Raw genomic sequence first — 22,583 nt, 5'->3', positions numbered from 1 at the left:
AATGTGTAAATAGTTTATGTAGTTCAATTGGACATTGAGCTTTGGTAAAGTTTGAGTTATAATTTGAATAGCTAGTGGCAACTTTAACACATAATGCAGAACAATACAGTTTAACCATTACATAAATAGAGACGATTACATATTCAGGTGAAATCTATATTTTTCACTCTTTGAAAAAAGTTCAAAAATGTCCATCTGTTAGAGGCAGATTGAAAAACATTAAAGTTGTCTTTCGATCAATGTGAAAATGAATTTGAGTGGGTGAATTGCATACATAATGAAGCCTAAAAATCGGTAACATTCGCACAATTGAAGAACATCCGGAACGACTTTCTGGTAACAAGACTTTCGCCCGGACACATTTTTGAGTCGGACCCGAACAAACGCAGGTTGAACGTTGGAGGGAGATTTGAGGGACGCGTGCACAGCAGTCGCTGTCCAATTCGGTGGGCGACATTACGGATTATATTGAATCCTCTATATTTTTCATCATGGAGACTGATCGTGACATAAAAACCACGCCGCGAGGTTTTCTCTGCACTCTATGTAATGTCAACTTACCAAACAGTAAGTGTCAAAAGCTAGCATTAGCTGCACGTGAGTTATTAAATCTTTCAATGTAAGGTTCCAGGTGCTCCTCTTTTTATGATTGCTATTAGAAACTGTAGATAGTTAGCTAACAGTGCTATCAAACACACTTAAGTGTGGCTAAAGGGGGATGCAGTGTAAGGTTATTTTCACTTCTAAAAATATATATTTTGTAATAGTAAACTTGTGTCAGTGAATACACACAGATTACATTAGTTGCAGGTTAAAATGATTGTGGTACATAGTGATAGTGATTTGACATGTTGTTTGAACTATTGTAGAGTGTCCGATAATTGTCTGATATTGGCAAGTAATTTTGCCAATATCTATGCCAATATCTTGCCAATAACTATAAATGTTTCCATTTGTTTTAGTGCAAAAAATACAAGTACATTCTGAAAATGTTCACATTTAATGAACTATAGTTCTAAAAAAACAGCTGTTGTATTTTTCACCATGATGAGTCTCATATTGGGGCTGAATATTTTACTCTTTAAGCCCTGAAACCTGCTGCAAACAAACCAGACACACAGGTTACCCATTCACCTGACACAGAGTGAAATGTTTACTGCAAAAGAACAGATAGATTATAATAATGAAGAAGGTAAAGATGATTATTTTGGACCCCTCCGCTCCAACATGAACAGTTTCCTTGCTGGACATTGTTGTATGCAGGGGTGTAGTGCTAGTGTTAGTAGTTAGTGGATCATCTTACAGTGCTCTAAAAAGTCTTTATGAATCTCAACCGGATTGTGCAAACAGCAAATCATCTATTTTCTTACTTTGGGGAAAAAAAGTCCCGGAAAAAAGCTCAGGTGCGCTCAGTCAGCACTATGATTTTATGCGACCCCCAGAGGACAAATCTGAAATAGTAGTTACTTTTATTGAAAAATTGCAGTTAATGTCTTCTCTGTATTTTTTTCACTTTGCGAAGTCGTTCCACGGGCGGGATTGGAACCTCTGGCGGGCCGGTTTTGGCCTGTGGGCCGCATGTTTGACACTCCTGATCTACAGTAAATGGTTTCCACAGTAGAAATGGTTGACATGACAGTGAAAGATAATGTGAAATAAAAAAGGGAGCTGTTCTCTCAATCCCTTGTATAGTGTTATTGGTGTGAATCAGTCCACTTTCCATAAAGAACAATTATATCTTCATTAAAGGTCATACATTTGCTGTATTGCTATATCAATCATCAGTGAATCTTTCCCCACTAAAATCTAGCTTAAATATCCTCAGTGGTCCTGTATTGGTGTGGCTCTACTCCTTTGGTTTTAAACTGTGTCGTCCCTTCATAACAGTTTTTCTGAACCAGTGTTGCTGTAATATTTCCTGCAGTGCCAAGCTTGGATCAACACGTCAAAGGGAAGAAACACAAGACGTTGTTCACTGTGCGAGCCACAAGGAAGACCCAGGTGGAGCACAGTGTGTTTGTCAGTGGTATCAAGCCTGAAATCTCTCAGACTGATATCACTGAATACTTTGAGCAGTTTGGGCCGCTCTCAGATGTTATCATGGATAAAGACAAGGTCAGTCTGCTGTCAACTAGTAGTTTTAAATCATATCTACAACCTTAAAGAGCTCTTATTTACAGCTTGTGGTTGAGTGGTGACTATGAATGTAGTCTAACTGATCTTTTCTTCTTGCACTCTCAGGGTGTGTTTGCCATTGTGCAGTTTAGTGAGACTGACAGTGTTCAGGCGACTCTGTCTTGTCTGGAACACCGGATGAAAGGCTTGAAGCTGCGGGTCAAACCTCGGGAAAAGAAGGACTTCAAATTGATTGACAAGAAGGCAAAAGATCCACAACAAGTGTTTGAACATCTGAAACCTCAGCTGTGTCAGCAGGAGTCTGTAAGTTTACTTTCTTGTCAAAATAAAGCCAGATAAAAATGTGTGTCTGAAAGGCAAACACACTTGATTGTTAGGAGTGTTACAGCCCATAGGGTCTGTTTTAGGAGCCTTGATTTAGTCACTTTTATTGACAGCAAAATTGTTTAGAAAAAGTTATGAAGTGTATACTGTCTTTAAATGACTCACTGATGTTTTGAAACTTGTGTACAAAAAAAGATACTGTTGTCACTTATACTAACAGAAAATATTAAACATTAGCCAGATAGTGCCATCTTCATCACCAACAACTTCATCAAACTGAACAGTAATAAAACAGAGGTCCTTCTCATTGGCACTAAATCCACCCTCTCAAAAACAAACAACCTCTCCATCCTCATTGACAACTCCTCCGTCTCCCCCTCCCCATGTTAAGAGTCTGGGTGTCATCCTCGACAGCACTCTCTCATTCCAGTCCCACATCACTAATGTCACCCGGTCAGCATACTTCCATCTTCGTAACATCTCTCGCCTGTGTCCATCTCTCTCCCCCAACAGCACATCTATTCTGGTTCACTCCCTGGTCACCTCTCTTCTAGATTACTGCAACTCCCTTCTTTTTGGTTTACCTGACAAATCCATCCATAAACTTCAACTGGTTCAAAACTCTGCTGCCTGCATCATCACCAGAACCCCCTCCACCAGCCACATAACACCTGTCCTGAAGCAACTCCATTGGCTTCCCATTAAATACTGCATCATTTTCAAGATTCTGTTCCTCACCTTCAAGGCAATTTACAACTTAGCTCCTCAGTACCTTATTGACCTCCTCCATACAAAAATACCCACCCATAGTCTCAGGTCCTCCTCTTCCATCCAACTCACCCTCCCACCTGCTCGCTTGACCACCATGGAGTCGAGAGCCTTCAGCCGCTTGACCCCCTGCCTCTGGAACTCTCTCCCCCTGGATGTACAAAATTCCACCTCTCCCACCACCTTCAAATCCTGCCTAAAAACTCACCTTTTCTGCCGAGCATACGCACTCTAATCCGTCTCTTTGGCACTGGAATGACTTCCCCTCCCCCTTTCATTTTTCTAGTATTGTATTCTTTATTCTAGTGTATGTATTTATTTACTGTTGAGTGTTGCTTTTATTATTGCTATGTTGTAAGGTGACCTTGGGTGTCCAGAAAGACGGCTATAAATAAAAGGAATTATTATTATTATTATTATGTTTATGCATTTTGTTTACTTAATGATTACACCAGCTTGTCATCAAATTGACTTGTCCGCAGTAACACTTTTGTCCGTCATCCTTCTCCAGGTGGATTCTCAGATGCACCACGTTGTTCAGCAATTTCAGCTGGGAGAAAACGAAAAGAAGGCCCGATGCCTGGTGGTTCAACTCCTGCAAGAGGTTTTTGTGGAGTTTTTCCCAGGTAATCTTTGTAAACAAGCAAACATGCAGGGAATCAATTTGTAAATGTTTTTCCAACAGAATGATCATTGTGTTAAAAAGCTTGTCAAACATCAGCCTTATCAATCTAAATACCCTGGATTTAATTGCAGACAGCCAGATTCTGCCGTTTGGTTCATCTGTCAACACTTTTGGCATCCACAATTGTGACTTGGACCTGTTCCTGGACCTGGAAAACACCAAGGTGTTCCAGGCCCGTGCCAAGTCCACCACAGAACAAGTACAACGTTTTCTTACCTTTAAAGTGCAAGTTGTGAACAACAATAAGGTTTTAGATCAACAGAATTTCAACCAAAGTCACATATGATGTAACTTGCTGTACTGACTTATCCATCTTTATCCTTCGGTCTTCCTTCATTGTTCAGGCAGGAGAGGGCATGTCAGATGATGGCCGCTCTGAGGACTCAATCCTCTCTGATATCGACCTCTCCGCTGCGTCTTCGGCAGAGATCCTGGAACTTGTTGCAGCGATCCTCAAACGCTGCGTTCCCAATGTGCATAAAGTCAGCGTGGTCGGCGGCGCTCGTCTCCCTGTGGTCAAGTTCCATCACCGCAAGCTGAACCTGCAGGGAGATATCACTATCAACAACAGGTAAGTTAAGGTGCAATATCACCTGTGATGAGAAGTTGTTTTTTTCTTGTACAGCGAGCAGAATCATCTCATGGCTTCCTGTATCCCGCACTAGACTAGCAGTGAGGAACACCCGCTTTCTCCAGCTGTGCACAGGGAGGGAGGACAGACTGAGGCCTCTGATATACACCATCAGGTACTGGGCCAAGCAGAAGCAGCTGGCTGGTAAGTCCAAATGACTTGTAACTGTACTGTTTGAAACCTGAATGTAAAACACATTCAAATGTAGTGATGTGGTTGCCTTTGCAAAGAGGTAGTCCTTTCCTTCCTTAATCAGTAGATGGCAGTAGAGCTCCACCTGCTGCCTGTGTCATCTCTGGATCCCTCTGCTCTGGTGCTGTGGTTCCAAAACTTAAGACTGGACATGTAGAGTTTCATCCAGGTTGTAATATTCTAGACCAGGGGTGTCAAAATCATTTCAGTTCAGGGGCCACATACAGCCCAAGTTGATCTGAAGTGGGCCAGACCAGTAAAATCATAACATAATAACCTATAAATAACAACAACTCTAAATGTTTCCCTTTGTTTTAGTGCAAAAAAAGTACAAATACATTCTGAAAATGTTCACATTTAATGAGCTATCTTTCTACAAAACAGCTGTTGTATTTTTGCCATTATGAGTCTCATAGTGGGCCAAATATTTTACTCTTTAAGCCCGAAACCTGCTGCGGACACACCAAACACACAGGTTACCCAATCCCCTTACACACAGTGTAATGTTTACAGCAAAAGAACAGAGATTATTATAATGAAGAAGGTAAAGATGATTATTCTGGACCCCTCAGCTCCAGCATGAACAGTGTGCTTGCTGGACAGTGTTGTATGCAGGGGTGTAGTGCTAGTGTTAGTGGTTAGTGGATCATCTTATAGTGCTCTAAAAAGTCTTTATGAATCTCAACAGGATTATGCAAACAGCAAGTCATCTATTTTCTCACTTTGAAAAAAAAAGTCCCGGGAAAAAAAAATCTGAAATAGTAGTTAATTTTATTTAAAAATTCCAGTTAATGTCTTCTCTGTAATTTTTTCACTTTGCAAAGTCCTTATGCGGGCCCGATTGGAACCTCTCGCGGGCCGGTTTTGGCCTGCGAGCCGCATGTTTGACACCCCTGTTCCAGGCTGTATGTCAGCATGGCTTCAACACACTTGTGCACTTGTGCAAACACAGAAACGTAGAGAAAAAATTTAGAGAAAAATGTATCAAAATAAATTGTAAGTGGCACCAGTTACAGTAACATGAAATCTGCAGTCACACAAAGGACTCATTGTTCAAGTACAGCCATTATTGTGTGCTTGGCTAACAGTAGTAAAGATCTAATGTTGACTTTGCTTTGTAGGCTGTAAATGCTTATCCAGTCACTTCTAACAACACTATTGTGCTTATCAGGATTCCTTCAGAACTCAGGAGACTGTCTTTTTCTGTAATGGTTGCAGTCTGAAATATCTGATTTTAGCAGCTATTCAGAAAAGTGTCAATGCAAGCTGCAATATTGTGAGTCTTTCTGCAATACAACACTCAACAACAAACTGTGAGCGACTGAGACAAACGCTAAACCTTAAATATTCATGTCTCAATAACAATCTACATGTTATTCATGTAGTTTACTATTTACTAGTAAGAAAACCACTGACAGAAGACGCTGGTCAGAGAATAACCATCTCAGTTACTCCTTGAAATCAGCTTTGAGCCTCAATGGTGGAAAGTTTGGAGCACAGCTAGATGTGCACTATTTAAACATCTGTATCTGTCAATATTTCATCCTCGACATTGACCGATTTGCAAATAATGTGCCATGCACCGATGTCAGCAGCTGATGTTAATCTGCACCTCATTGCATTGTATTTTAATGGATCATTTTAAAGCTGGCAAGGTAGTATACCTGACTGCTGATTCAGAGAAGAGGTGTCATACTGGTCAGAAGAGTTTCACCTCTTGGACAAACTTTGATTTGTTTTCATGTTTGGGAAAGAAATGGGAAAGAAAGTGTTGGCAGTGTCGGAGAAAGAAGCCACACATAGTTTGTAAGACATGTTCTAGTGATATTTTAAGAGGGCCTTTAAAAAGAGGGATTGCTAGCTATTGTTTAAGTACATCATATCTCATAGCTCATGTGAAAAACAGACGAGAAGAATCACAAAGAAGTAGTGCTAAAACACAGATTTCAGAATGTTTTTTGGGCCAAATCTGATATTTTAAAACGTTACGATTGATATCCACCCTTAATGACACAATCTAATGGGTACATCCCCTAACACAGCCTCTGATTGGTTAATAGACTCAACACAAGGCATCAGGTAGTGGCTAAGTGAAGGCCAACATTTTTCGTCACAGAAACATTCATAATCCCAAGAACACATTGACTTTAGGATTTAGTGTATGAACTCTCTGTATGAAGTCTCCATAGAGACTCTGTAGTTTGAGGCTGGTTTTGGAAACCTAGGAAAGAGACACTGAAGCCTCATTAGAGTCTCACAGTTATCTGCACAACAGCAAACAAGAAAGTTTCTAGCATGCAGCTGTTAAAAAAAAGAAGAAGAAATGGGAAACAATACCTTCAATGTTAGCATATTGAGAATTGAAAGGAGTGAGTTTGGTGACATGACGCAACCATAGGGGAAAGGGTGATTGGCCAAAATTGCAAGGCTGTGAAAACAGAAGTAGAACTGCATGAAGTTACTGTATCATCACTTTCTTCAGTGCATGGCTTCTTGCAATGTTTAGGTAATCCTGGTGGTGCTGGTCCCCTGCTGAATAACTATGCTCTGACACTGCTGGTCGTCTTCTACCTGCAAAACTGTGAGCCTGCTGTCCTCCCCACAGTGGACCATCTCAGAGACATGGCCTGTGAGTACTGCATTCCTCCTTCACTCAACTCAGCACTATCCTAAACCCCCCCCTTACTTTTGCCGTTGAACTTTGAGAGGCTTAGTTGGAGGGAGTTAGACTTTCTAATCAACAACTACTTGACGGCTCTTGTACATTTCATAGGTATGAATTTTCAGTAGCAGAAAAGTTGTCCTGGCTTTTCAGTTGCACTCTGTTTCAGGGTTGTGAATATTTCTCTCTTCAAGGAGGATTTTTCCAGACAGGGTTAAGTTAACTTCACATTGTATTCAAGTAAAAGCCAATGCAGGGTTCCCACGCGTCCTGGAAAACCTGGAAAACAGTTGACCAGTTTTCCAGTACTGGAAAACACCTGGAAAATGGGAGAAAAAGTAAAATGTCCTGGAAAATCACATATAGTCCTGGAAAAGTATTCCAACATGGCTGTGTTCGACCTGACCCTATTAACAAAACACATCCCCATTCATTGAAAGTTGAGTGCACACTGTGCTGGAAAAGACAGCGACACCGCACAACTTTTTTCACATCTTTTCTCCTTCACTTCATAATCATGCATTCACAGAAAACAGGGGTATATTGTTTATGTTTTATGGTACAGTTGGCTCAATTACCGTACTCTAGCTCAGTTGTTCTCAAAGTGGGGTCCTGGGACCCCTGGGGGTCTGCGAACCATAGCGTGGGGGTCCGTGAAATAATTTGAATAAATTTCTAATAAATTATAAAATTGTGCTGTGTCATTACAAAACAGTATATACCATTGTTATGATACCATTTGGTGGCTGAAGGGATATGTGAGTCTTGAGACTGTTAATTTTCTGAAAGCGTTTAAGATCAATTACTTGAAAATAATAAGTGCTGTCATGTTGAGTCCACAAGGAATGAAATGACCCTCTGTTTTAAAGTATACAAGTGGTATTTACTTGATTCAAATTGAAGTGTTATCTGTTTATCACTATGGTACAGGTCTGAAGTATTTACATTGATACGTTTTACAATACAAATAGTTCCAAGGGCAACTAAGAGTGCAAATGGTAGTAAGCATGTGCTTTAGTGATGGGAAGTTGGGCTCTTTTCAGAGAGCCGGCTCTTTTGACTCGGCCCCCAAAGAAGAGCCGGCTCTTTCAACTCCCGAACGGCTCTTAATTGAGGATCTTTTGTAGCCGTATGTTTTACCTTAATTTTGCAAAAACTAATGGTTTGTGTTGAAAACCCTTTACGTACAGTGTTTTTATGAGAATCTCATAATTGCCCAATGGTGTGCATTTATTCTGTTACAAAATCATTCTCACCCTGATCCTAGGGTTATGATTAGGGTTAGGGGTGTGATTTGGGTTTGGGTTGTGGTTAGGGTTGTGGTTAGGGTTAGGGTTGTGATTAGGGTTAGGGTTGTGATTAGGGTTAGGGTTGTGGTTAGGGTTGTGGTTAGGGTTGTGATTAGGGTTAGGGTTGTGATTAGGGTTAGGGTTGTGATTAGGGTTAGGGTTGTGATTAGGGTTAGGGTTGTGATTAGGGTTAGGGTTGTGGTTAGGGTTGTAATTAGGGTTAGGGTTGTGATTAGGGTTAGGGTTGTGATTTGGGTTTGGGTTGTGGTTAGGGTTGTGGTTAGGGTTAGGGTTGTGATTAGGGTTAGGGTTGTGATTAGGGTTAGGGTTGTGGTTAGGGTTGTGGTTAGGGTTGTGATTAGGGTTAGGGTTGTGATTAGGGTTAGGGTTGTGATTAGGGTTAGGGTTGTGATTAGGGTTAGGGTTGTGGTTAGGGTTGTGATTAGGGTTAGGGTTGTGATTAGGGTTAGGGTTGTGATTAGGGTTGTGGTTAGGGTTAGGGTTGTGATTAGGGTTAGGGTTGTGGTTAGGGTTGTGATTAGGGTTGTGATTAGGGTTGTGATTAGGGTTAGGGTTGTGATTAGGGTTAGGGTTGTGATTAGGGTTTGGCTTAGGGTTAGGGTTGTGATTAGGGTTAGGGTTAGGGTTGCGATTAGGGTTAGGGTTGTGATTAGGGTTAGGGTTGTGATTAGGGTTTGGGTTAGGGTTAGGGTTGCGATTAGGGTTAGGGTTGCGATTAGGGTTAGGGTTGTGATTAGGGTTAGGGTTGAGATTAGGGTTAGGGTTAGGGTTGTGATTAGGGTTGGGGTTAGGGTTAGGGTTGTGATTAGGGTAATGATTAGGGTTAGGGTTGTGATTAGGGTTAGGGTTGTGATTAGGGTTAGGGTTCTGATCAGGGTTAGGGTTGCGGTTAGGGTTAGGGTTGCGATTAGGGTTAGGGTTGTGATTAGGGTTAGGGTTGCGATTAGGGTTAGGGTTGTGATTAGGGTTAGGGTTGCGATTAGGGTTAGGGTTGTGATTAGGGTTAGGGTTGTGATTAGGGTTAGGGTTGTGATTAGGGTTAGGGTTAGGGTTGCGATTAGGGTTAGGGTTGTGATTAGGGTTGGGGTTGTGATTAGGGTTAGGGTTGTGATTAGGGTTGTGATTAGGGTTAGGGTTGCGATTAGGGTTAGGGTTGCGATTAGGGTTAGGGTTGTGATTAGGGTTAGGATTAGGGTTAGGGTTGCGATTAGGGTTAGGGTTTTGATTAGGGTTAGGGTTGCGATTAGGGTTAGGGTTGTGATTAGGGTTAGGATTAGGGTTAGGTTTAGAACTATAACAAGACTTAACCAGAACCGAACCAGAACCTAAGGGGAGCCCTACCAGAACTGAACTAGAACGGAACCAGAACCCTACCAGAACTGACCCAGAACCGAATCAGAACCGAATCAGAACCGAACCAGAACCGAACAAAAACCAAACCAGAACGATACCAGAACCGAACCAGAACCGAACCAGAACCGAACCGTACCAGAACCAAATCAGAACCGAACAAGACCCGAACCAGAATCGAACCAGAACTGTACCAGAACCGGAACTGAACCGAACCAGAACCATACCAGAACCATACCAGAAACGAACCAGAACCGACCCAGAACCGAACCGGAACCGAACCGAACCAGAACCATACCAGAAACGAACCAGAACCGAACTAGAACCGAACCGAACAGAACCATATCAGAACCATTCCAGAACCATACTAGAAACGAACCAGAACCGAACCAGAACCGAACCAGAACCGAACCGAACCAGAACCATACCAGAAACAAACCAGAACAGAACCAGACTTGAACCAGAACCAAACCAGAACCAAACCAGAACCGAACCACACCCGAACCAGAACAGAACCAGAACTGAACCAGAACCGAAAGGATCCAGAACCATACCAGAAACAAACCAGAAACAAACCAGAACCGCACCAGAATCGAACCAGAACCGAACCAGACTTGAACCAGAATCGAACCAGAACCGAACCAGAACCATACCAGAACCATACCAGAACAGAACCAGAACAGAACTCAAGCAAACTGAACCAAAACCAGAACCAAACTCGAGCAAACAGAACCAGAACCAGAAACAAACTCAAGCAAACAGAACCAGAACCAAACTGGAGTAAACATTATTAAAGTCCTCAGGTTAGCATTGAGAAAAATCTGATGTCTCAGCTTGTAATGGGCTGATCTGATTTCTCCTCTCAGTGAGTATTTGCCCGGTCTTCAAGAAGACTCTCTCTGAAGGAACAGATGAAGCCAGGATACACAGCCTCCACTCCATCACCTGTATCCTATATTCTCACATATGATTGGCCACATGGTAGCCATGCTGACCAATCAAAACAAAGCTCTGCTGTGAGCAGAGCTGGGGCTGAGCACTGTGAGAGCTAAGCAGAGAAAGGAAAAAACTGGGAGCCGGCTCTCTCTCGATGCGAGCCGGCTCTTCTGATTCACTATAAAGCATCGTCTCTCAGAGCCGCAGCTTTTGATCGTGACACATCACTAATGTGTTTAATCTGTGTTACAATTATGAGGGGGCCTTGGACAATTTTCTCACCTGTAAGGGGTCCCTGGCTCCAAAAAGTTTCAGAGCCCCTGCTCTAGCTAGCAGGAGTGCAAACTCCGGATAGTGAAAACAAACGGAACAAAAAGAGCGACACAGCTGCACAGAAACTCCACGTTGTAGACATCCCTGATTATAATAGACATCGCCATGCAGGAAGACAGTTTAAATTTTTTTAAATATCTGAGAGATCTTCAAATACAGAGTGCGTCTTTACACCCGCGCAATTTTTTCAGAGTTTACGGTTACTCAAATAAAAAAACTTGACATTTGCTTTGTTTTATATCGACCACTTAGCAGGATGAATATCATGATTAAGCAGGTATATTTTGAGTTGAGTTGAGAAACATTTGCGGCCATTGTTGTCATTCAGTTCTATTTAGTTCATTAATGCACTGATCCTCTGATCATTATTATTATTTAATTATTTCAGTAAGGCAGCTTCCTGATTCCTTTGCAGGCTCTTTTGTTTTTTTCTTAGCTCATTTTATATTTTTTGAGAAAAGAGAAAGCTGAGATGTTGCCCATCATTGTTACTTGGTTGCACTAATAAAGTGAAGTGCTGTAGAGCTGTGGTTGCATTATTCTATTATCAATTTGCCATAATTTTTAAGTATGTAAGAGATGATTTCATTGATAGCCATAGACTACATGTCTTTCAATGTAGACTTACACTGAGAGGAACATATTAGACTATTTAGGAACTAAATTAGGAACTAAATTTAGACGGTCATACCAGCTTGATCATCAATGAAAATGTCCTGGAAATGTCCTGGAAAATGATCTCTGGAAAAGAGTGGGAACCCTGCAATGCTTTCATTTCACCCATCTACATATTTATCAAGTAATTGAAATACATTCTCTATCTGTATCCTTTTATTACGGTGGCCCTGAGAGCTCACAGCACTGCAACTTAAGAAAAAACATGCAAAAAGACAAAACACAAGCAAACTAAGAAAACATCTTCATCAATTGGACAACACATGCACAACACATTAGAAAACGCGCTAAAGACCACAACACAACGGAAGGTTTTCCAGAGGACACTTAAAAGTGATGCACACGTCCGGATACTCTTGTTGTTGACGCAGATCTTAATTTGCTTGTGTTTTGTCTTTTTGCATGTGTTTTTCTCAAGTTGCAGTGCTCTGAGCTCTCAGGGCCACCGTACTTTCTATTTGATTGGAGACTAGTTTGAGCATGTAATCTTATACCTCTTATATCTTATAATCTTATATATATCAGCATTTATTGCCTATGTTGATTTGCAATGCTTGTTCATGACTGAAAGTTTGTAAACATGTGTTGACCTTTCTGCAGGTGAGGAGGAAGAGTGTTTGATTGAGGGCTGGAACTGCACCTTCCCCACTCAGCCTATCGCTGTGCCACCCAGCGAGAACGCACAAGACCTCTGTAAGTGAGAGTAGAAACAAAAACGTGATATGTCAGAGATATACTGGGACATCATTGAAACCTAGCTTCATAAAGCCTTAATATGACCTCATGTTATCTCTTCAACAATGCAAAACCAACAACCTCAATCAATTGTCCTCCCTCCTTAACTGTCTGGCTGCAGATCAAGACTGGTTGTCTCTAAACTTCCTCCATCTTAATCCAAATAAAACCGAAATACTGTTAATCGGACCCGACACCTTCACCACTTCAGTTCAACAGTCTATTGGCCCATTACAACTAAACATCAAACCCACTGCAATAAACCTAGGAATCACCTTTGACCAGCACATGACTTTTGACCATCATATCTCCAAACTCATCCAATCCTGTTTCCTCCAACTCCGCAATATAGGCAAAATCAGATGCTTACTCTTTCCGACCTTGACACATTAATACATCCTTTCATTTTCTCCCGTTTAGATTATTGCAATTCCCTTTACACCTGTCTAAATCAATCATCTCTACACCGCTTACAGTTAATACAAAATTCAGCCGCCAGATTAATAACTCACACCTGCCGTCAGTCCCATATCACCCCTGTCCTTGCATCACTCCACTGGCTTCCCGTTAAATTCCGAATTAATTTTTAAGGTCCATCTAACCACATACAAAGCTCTTCATGGTCTCGCCCCCACCTACATCTCCGAACACCTCATCCCTTATTTCACCCCTCGTCCACTCAGATCATCTCATCTCAGCTTTCTTCCCCTGCTCTAACTATAAAACAAAAGGTGACCGTGCTTTTTCCATCTACGCCCCCTCCCTCTGGAATTTGTTCCCTCAAGCCATCAGGTCTGCTGAGTCTGTTGATAACTTCAAAAAATGTATCAAACACATTTGTATACTCAGGCCTTCATAGAACCTCCCATCTAAGCTCTACTGTTGTCCGTCTATTGCTTGTTTGTCTGATTATTTCTGCACATGCATTTTGTTTCGATCTTGCTTGTTTTTATTGTTTTGTGCCTGTGAAGCACTTTGTAACCGAGCGATTTAAAAGTGCTATATCAATACATTTTTACTGACTTACTTACTTACAGATCCTAAATGACTCTCCATGTGTGTTTTCTCTACAGGCTCCCTGCTCGCTGGCTTCTTCGCCTTCTATGCAAAGTTTGACTTTGCCAGCAGTGTCATATCCCTCAGGGAGGGGCGTGCACTCCCCATCACAGATTTCCTCAGCAAGAATAAAGGGGAGGAGGCCATGCAAGAGGAAAAGCCCTCCAAGACCCAACACCATGGTCCCAGATTGGGCCCTGTAAACCTCCTGGACCCTTTTGAACTCACCCACAACGTAGCTGGAAACCTGAATGAACGCTCCCAGCGCAGCTTCCAGAGGGAGTGCCAGGAGGCTGATAAGTACTGCCACTGCCTGCAGTACCAGCGCAAATCCACCAAGGGCAAGTCCTGGGGTCTGGTGCGATTATTCACCCCCCATGGGGATGAACCACATACCAGGGCAGAGCAGCTGACCATCAGCATACCCTTCAAATCAGCAACACTCCCTGAAGTGCTGCGCAACCAGCTGCACGCGGCTGGCGATGGTTTCCGGCTGCTATGGTTTCAGAAGATTTGCTCTGCTGTGGAAGGAGTCTTTCAAACTGTTCTTGGTTGTCACCTTACTCCCACAGACGTCGTCTTTAGCGAGGTCTGTGCTGCTGAGGAAATGGACACTTCTTCAACTTCCCTAAACACATCAGTAAACAGCTGTGACAGCACAGAGCCCCAAAATGAAGCCAACACATCTTTGGTTGGTACCAAGAGGCCACTGTCCTCCAGCAGTGATGCTTCGGTGTCACCTCATGGCAAAAAACCACGACTGACAAAAAGGGGCAGGCCTGAACCCCCTCACTGGATCTGTGTGTTGAAGCACATGGTGTGGGCCGGCAGGAGGAAAGTAAGAAGGGAGCTTATCAAAGACACTGACTCGAGGCCGGAGGGCAGCTGCATGGAGATGGAGTCCCAGGTCACAGCTCACATCACTGAAAAAGAGCCGGCGCTCAAGGAGCCCCTGGAGTTCAAGGTTCAGCCACAGATTGTGGGTGAGACTGAAAGCACAAAAGCAGTGCTGAAGTTCGAGCCAAGAAGTGACAAGACAGGAGCTTTTCAGGACTTCTTTCATTTCCTCGAAGCGTTTTTACCGAAGATGGTAGAGACACTGCTGGAGAAACAAGCAGCAAGTACTTAAATAGGGACATTTTTAACATGTCTCCTGAACATCCATAAACTTTTGCTTTTGTTTGTTTGAATCAAAGCTACCAGTTATGCTCCTTTTTTTGTTTTACTTGTAAGATAAAAGTAAAACGTAGCTTTATCAGCTTTATCAGCCAGGCATCATGTGTTATATTTCTAAAAGCAGGCTTTGGAAAACATAAAATCTGAAATATTTCATGTATATTGTATGTTTGTGTTTAAGTTTGTTTCACATAAGTTCTTCTTCTGAAGCCGCCTGTTCTGTTTGAGAAGTCGCCTGGTTTTTGTTAATTTCTGTTAAAAAAACAAAAGAGCTTTACAGTAATGATGCTCTAAATAAAAATTCAGTGGCAGATGCTTGTTGTACACATCTAATGTTCCTGCAAATGACTAAAAATCTCTTTATAAATCTTGCCTTATTGTGTAGTCATGATAAGCAAGACGCTATATACACATTTACTTTGTCTTTTAATTATTTTTGCCTGTCAGCATCCTCCTCAATCATTTTTTCATAAACTATGAGTAATCGAACGTAGTTGCTGGAATGCGGTTTGAACTTGCGAGCTGCTCTGAAGGAGCCATCAAGAGGAGCTTTTATCTTGTTGCGTTTTCTTTCATTCGGCTGAGACGGATGAGAGTAATTACTGAGGCAGGCAGACTGCTTTATTACAGCAGGACTGGCAGGAGCTGAGGGATGCACAGAGCTCCGTGTGCTGATTAACATCATTCATCTCAGTTTTAAAGGGAAAAACAGACGGCCAACAGGTTTGCAGGAGCTGCAGTGAGGTACCGGTGATAACAAATATGTTTGAGACTGCTCACTCACATGGTGATCTGAGGAATGCATGAGATTCAGATTAAACTGGTGGACAACCCAAAGATTAATCCGACTTGAGGTCCAGCAGAAATCTGTTTATTTTACAGGAGTTGAAGAAATAATGTAAAAGTCTATGGTCAAATTTATTTAGCAATGATCTATGCATATTTATTTTTGTTTGACTATCTTTTATGAGCCAAATATTACTGCACTTAGGCCATTAGAGTATAAAATCCTTATTTAATACTAAAATGTTTATAATCATGTTGTTGATTTGACACTTATCTCAGATCCTTTACAGAGTTTGAGAGTTTAATATCATCCAAAACCTAATCCATTAACAGACGCCTCAACTACACCTGGTATTCAATTCAATCTGTGGGACAACAAACGATCCAATCTTGCACCTTCTAGTTTATAATCGTTTTCCTAACTGAGATATGATCTCTGCTCTCCAGAGAGACCTGCAGTAAGAGGTCAGACTACAATGATGAGATCAGTTCCAAAACAGCACATTGGACAGACTATACACCTACGTAAAATCTTAAAACCACAAGCAGAAATAACTGTTTTGGTTGAAATAACCCATGTCTTCAAGTGCAAAACACAGAAAAGGGAATTCTTAGCTACTCTTGCTGTAAGCCACTCCTTTCATTGAAACCAAGAAACACTAAACTTAGGATTTTGTCCTTCAGTGTTTTCTTTTTCAAGATTTGTTTTTGTTGGCAAAATGCAAACTTTACAATACAGGTCCATTATTTCAAACATATTTTCATGTTTTAAACATAGTCATATGAAAGCACATATATACACATACAAAAAATAAATAATGATAATATATACATACATAAATTGAAATAATAACTATATATATATATATATATATACTGTACATACATGCATACACACACACAAATAAAATAAATATAAAAGATAATAATGTTAAATAAAATAATTGTATGTATGTACTTCTAATGAGTAAACAGGTAAGTAGCTGAATAAAGCAATGCATATAACAATAATTAAAATAAGAGTAATACTAGTTATAAACAAGAAGAAAAAAAAATGTAGATTCAAAGTAATGATTAAAGAATCGTGAAGAGAAATAAAAAATGAATATAAATCCTTTTGTGTTACTTGAACATTGTTGGAACAATGCGTCTTCTGTTACTTCTTAACTTCCAATTTATCCCTGAAGGATGTAGAAGAAAATGGATGAGATAGTGAATGATCCACCAATAATACATGCTGACGCCTTCAATTTCCAAAACTGCTCATTTCCCTGCCCACTATCACACAAATAGCATCTCTGCAGTCTGTTACGATACAGTCGTGTCATTGGTCAGTAGTTGATGGCCTCTGGGCTGAATGGTCAACAAATGGGACATGTCATGACACCTGTAAGTTATTGATACTACATAAGTGAATGTAAGAGGATCTAACAGTGCTTGGTCTGTAAAATATAAGCCCATTTTGTAAATATCACGTTTTGATATAGCTCATTTATACCAGCTGTCCCTGATGGTGACCGCCATCTTAGGGCTTCAAAACGCCATCAGGCACCAGAGGGGTGACTGAGACAATGGCTGTTTTCGAAACCGCCTGCTATACAAGCAGTACGTACTGATTTGGCCTAAAGTCAGTCTGTATCATGTAATATGTGAACAAGAGCAAAATCTGCAGTATGCCAAAACTCCCCGGATGTCGTACTGATTCAGGAAAATTTCACAGTATGCATCAGAACAGTCTGCCTCGCGTACTGTTTCCCACAATGCACAGCTCTCATTACGCTTTTTCTTTTCTATTCTTTTTTTGACGGGGGGAACACAGTTTTAGGTGCTGTGAAAATTATTAAATTCCATATTCACTTCCTAACTTTTTAAATCATAAATGGATGCTAAAGAAGCAGTTACTCTATCAGCTCGACCGTTGTTTACTTTTGCTTTCCGAAATTGGAAATCCAGTGACATTTGGCCCAGCGTACTACAACACAGATCCAACAGAACAGTCAGACTACATACTAAATTCAAACACAGTATAGGTCGTATGTAGCAGACCATTTCGAAAATAGCCATTGTCTATGTTTAAGATATAAGATATATGCTTTATTTGTCCTCCATTGGGGGAAATTATTTTGTTACAGCAGCTTACAACACGGGACAGGGGAATACAACAATGTACTAACATAGTTAAAAAGTATTATAACAATAATAATAGCAATGACAAAGGTAAAATATAATAAAATAAAATAAAGTAAAAAGAAATAAAATATGGCAACTAGAAATAAAATATGGCAACTTTATACAGTCTATGCAGAAAACCTTCTTATCAGCCTCAGCTGTGTTTTTTATTGAAAGCTGTTTAACAGATGTTAGCATGTTCAGTCCTAAACTGAGGAACCAGGTAACATTAGCATGCTAGCTTTCAGACAATAGCATTGAGCTTAAAACAGCCTTATGTTTTAGTAGTCGTAATCCAGATTTGTCTGTTTGTTATTTCTTCTTCTTCTGTTGTTGTTGTTTTCCTCAGGCTGCAGCTGTTTTCATTTGTGTGTTTGTTTTTCTGAGGTTTAGGTAGCATATCACTTCACAGCAGCCATTTACTTTAACTGACACTCCAGGCTACTTCAATATCCCCATCCCTTGTTTTTCAAGGTGCTTCTGATATATGGCCTCTCGCACACACACACACCGCTCTAAGCCACAGAATCAAAGTGATTGATATAAAAAACTGGTGGGCTGTTTGCTGTCAGCCTAAAACAAGAAAACAAAACATTACTTGTTATTCTGATAAGACTCATACAGGTCTGTATTTTCCTTAAGTTCCCAGTCTCTAACATAAGCAATCTATTGTGAATCTTAAGAAATAGGCAGCAACATAACAGAGCTCTTGACTGAAATGAGAAATGGTTTCGTTGGATATTGATGACTAAACAGTGCAGTTTCATGCTGCTCATTTGCAGTAATTACTATTAGAATTGACTCTGCTGGGAATTTGTATGTGCACTGGGTTTTATGGACCATTGAGCAAGTTCTTCATTTAGTCTTCCCAAGATATAAAAGGAAAGAAAAAAACACCAATTTCATGTTTTCCATAATTGGTGTCCATTGGGAGGAGATCCTGAGTCAATCCCCTTGAGACCTGTGATCTCCAAAGCCTGTGGGCAAAGTCAGCTGTTGCTACAACTATCTACACCCCTTTGACGCATTAACACACTGAGTCACTACCAGTATGTCGTCATGTCTCCCATTTAAAAAAAAAAGAGTGACGCTTTAAGTTTCAAAGTCATCCACCCCCTTCGCATCATTTGATGCCTGGAGGACTGGAGGCCAGTGAGTAAGACAGTGACATCATGTGGCTATAAGATATTTTCAAAGGCTCATTTTGATACTGAATGAAGAGAATGGTGTTATCAATCAATCTGACTTCATTTATAAAGCGCTTTTCATACAATGATATTGTAACACAAAGTGCTGTACAAAAAAAAAAAAAAAAAAAAAAAAAAGTAAGTAATAATAAAAACAATGAAAATGAAATAAATAAATACAAATAAAACAGAAGTTGCAGAACGAACTGAGGAAACGCTTTCATGATATCTTAATGAGGAAACACTGGCGGTAAAATAAGATGTTAAAACTCAACACAAGAAATGAAAATCACCAAAATGAAATACATTTCTAAGATAATAAAACACTAAAATATTAAACAATTAAAATAAAATAAGATGCTATACTTACAATTAATAAATAAATAAAATAAATTACTAAGTTAATAAAACACTGAAATATTAAACCATAAAAGGAAAATAAGATGCTATACTTAAAACATAGATAAAATAGAATAAAAAGTGACTAAAATTTAGATGATAAATAAATAAATAAAACTGTCATAAGAATAAAGTTTAGTTAAAGGCGAGACTAAAAAGCTAGGTCTTGAGTTTGCTCTATGGCCCCCTTTCAGTCAGATTAAGGGAGCAAAGGGATTTATGGTAAGTTTGCCAGAATTAATTTTAAAAAACTACAAAAATGGTTATGACAACACAAAGTATAAGAAAGAAAGAAACATGATTTTCTTAAAAAACAAGAGAATTAAAAATGTACAGAACTAGAAGTAAATGTTTGGATGTTGAAAGTCAAGATTCTAATCACGTATTAGAATCTAAAAACTCTCAACCTTTCAAATGACACTAAAGACATGTCTAAGCATACTGACCACCAAAAACAGGAGAACAATTAGCACAAACCAAATGGTAGATAACCCTAACAACATTACCCAATGGGTTCACTTAGTTTTACTTCATAAATGTTAAAGAAAAAAAGACTACACAGGGGGTTCTTCTGAGGAGTTTCTCACAAAAGCCCAGTCTTGCTTCCATTATTTGTCGTGACTTAAATCACATTGTTCTAATCATACCATTGAACCATCTCTGAGCCTCTGATGCCTTTCATACAATCCATCAGCTACCTCAACCTGTCATTGCAAGCAAACTCATACATACATCACATGGTGGGGTATTGCTGTAAAGGGTCAAAGTGATGCTGTTAGCAGCAGAGGTACTGTCCATGGGGTTAAAGAAAATTACATTAGGCATTAGTGTTTCATCTAATGTCAGTGTTTTCAATCAAATAAGATGCTCACATGTTTTCTGAAGATGATGTGGGTATGTCTGATTAGCCTTTAAAAAGTGCCATATATGAAAGTTAAGGCTCTACTACAAGGAAAGTTAAAGATATGTTCAGTTAGTGCTGATATAAAGAATAACAGCACTCCACTTCAGGTTTCTGAATAAAAAACATAACAGCAGAGTCTGAGTCTTGATCAATTAACCCTCCTGTTATGTTGTGGGTCAAATTGACCCCTTTAAAAGTCTATTTTAGGCAATATATGTCTTCCAAACCAGCTAAATGCAGCATAAAAATCTGGGCAGCATGTGACAGAAGAGGTGTCGTATTAATTTATCAACATCACTTCTTAAAAAAAAAAAAAATTCTAATGTAAAATAAAATGAACAAAAATCTATGTCATGTAAAACTATTGTATTTATATTTAGGGCTTTACAATGTAGATTAAGAAAAGTTTTAATATTAATTTTAATAAAAAAAATGAGTGGCTTATCCTCATTGAATCATGATCTGTGAGAATTAAAAAACACCAGTGGACCAAATATTGATTTCAATGGTTAGTAATGGAGTTAAAAATTCGATTTAAAAAAATGTGTATTGGGATTATTTTGGGTTCTGACACTTTTGAATAATTGAATATGCCCTGGATCAAATTGACCCAGGAACATTATTGCTGTTGTGCAGAAACGACCATAACAGGAGGGTTAAGCTGGTACCTCTGAATCACACAGGCCAACAAAGCTACTGGGAGAGGTTTGAGTTGCTTGACAATAGACAAGTCCCGATCGAGCTAGACGTGTATATACTATAACATGGCAATGATCTTGGCCACGGCCATGCTGATATTCAGCACAACAGCACAACCATGAGTGTAATATTCCCTAAATATGTTATTCTTTAATAATTAGTCAACTCCTGACTGTCTGACTGACAGCAAACACTTTGAGGGCCATTTATATGCTCATGAGTTATCACGCTGTGGTAGTAGGAAGCCATCAACCCCACATTTTGCCTCCTGTACTGTGCAAACAGAGCTGCCTGTCTGGAAAGCACTCTGCTCATATTAGTGGCTCCCCCACTCTGGAGATAAGGCTAAATAAAAACGCATCATCATTTCCCCCTTTCTGTCCATGATGGCAGGAAGGAGTCAGACAGAGATTGCTCTTACACCAGAGTGGACTTTTTGTACCTGTGTGTGTAATCTTCCTTTCATATTTGCAGTATGCAGCATGTGTCATGCAAATGGAAATGGTACTGGTTTTACCATCTAAAGTGAAGGAGGTTTAGGAAAAAGGCTTTTAGAACCTCATTGGAGTGAGGTAAATGCATTTAGTACATAGATTTTAAACATCATGATTTGTTCTAGTTGCACTCTATGCAAAAAAGTTATGTCATTTTTCTATCTTACCTAATAAAAGTGACAGACATGAGCAGCCTGTGTAGACAAAGTTGGTCAAACTTAACAATATAAGAGAAAAGTTTTTAAAACAGGTAGCCTCCTGCTGGTCTCATTATCTTCACCTTGATGGCAACTCAAACACTTCTCCATCTGTAGGAGCCCAAACTGCTCTTCAGGAGTGCATTAGCTGGGCTTTACTGGACTGTGAAAAACCTTAACTGTCTGCCCTTTCTCTTATCAGGGCGCTGTTACTTCCTCAGTGTTTGCCAACAAAACACTGGAGATAGCTAATGAGTTTTTCTTGTGCATATTGTTGTTTCTTGCCATTGACTTTATTGCCTGTAGAGTGAAGAAAGAGAGGCTGATTACTGATGCAGAATTAACTAAATGTTCAGGATAGCCACTGTTAGCTGTGATTACATCAGAAAGGACACATATCAGTTCCTCTGGATGAGAGATTATTCATCCATTATTTTACAACTTAAACTAGACCCCACTTAAACCCGACTCAACAGATTGTCAAGGCCATTATTTTCCACTTTTGGTTCCATTTTACCATTCAGTAATTGTCTCTAAATATCACTTTGAATGATGGTATAATAATTGCTCAGAAATGGTCAGTGCAATCAATTTGTAATACCACAATCCGCTCCTTGTCTTTATGGTACACACAATTTAACAGCCTGTTTATTGTCGACAGCTGCAGCAGCTCTGTGGAGGCTGTCAGTGGGGATTTATGCTCAAATCAAGATGTGTTTTTGACAAGGGCTTAGGGACGGACAAAGGAAAAACCATTGCTTTTTACAACGCTATAAACA

General features: G+C 40.0%; 1 protein-coding gene across 1 annotated transcript; it reads left to right on the top strand.

Moving 5' to 3' along the window:
- Positions 1–341: 341 nt before the first annotated feature.
- tut1 (terminal uridylyl transferase 1, U6 snRNA-specific) lies at positions 342–15,297 on the top strand. The gene is made up of 10 exons (XM_034707421.1): positions 342–567; positions 1,925–2,115; positions 2,242–2,439; positions 3,740–3,854; positions 3,985–4,112; positions 4,258–4,484; positions 4,579–4,688; positions 7,243–7,365; positions 12,603–12,695; positions 13,811–15,297. The coding sequence occupies exons 1-10, from the start codon at positions 492–494 to the stop codon at positions 14,920–14,922; spliced, it is 2,373 nt and encodes a 790-aa protein (XP_034563312.1). The 5' UTR covers positions 342–491; the 3' UTR covers positions 14,923–15,297.
- Positions 15,298–22,583: the final 7,286 nt, after the last annotated feature.

This window comes from Notolabrus celidotus, chromosome 18 (assembly GCF_009762535.1).
Source record: "Notolabrus celidotus isolate fNotCel1 chromosome 18, fNotCel1.pri, whole genome shotgun sequence".
NCBI lineage: Eukaryota > Metazoa > Chordata > Actinopteri > Labriformes > Labridae > Notolabrus > Notolabrus celidotus.
The sequence above is the reverse complement of the archived record's forward strand: the minus strand, read 5'-3'. Positions and strand labels throughout refer to the sequence as shown.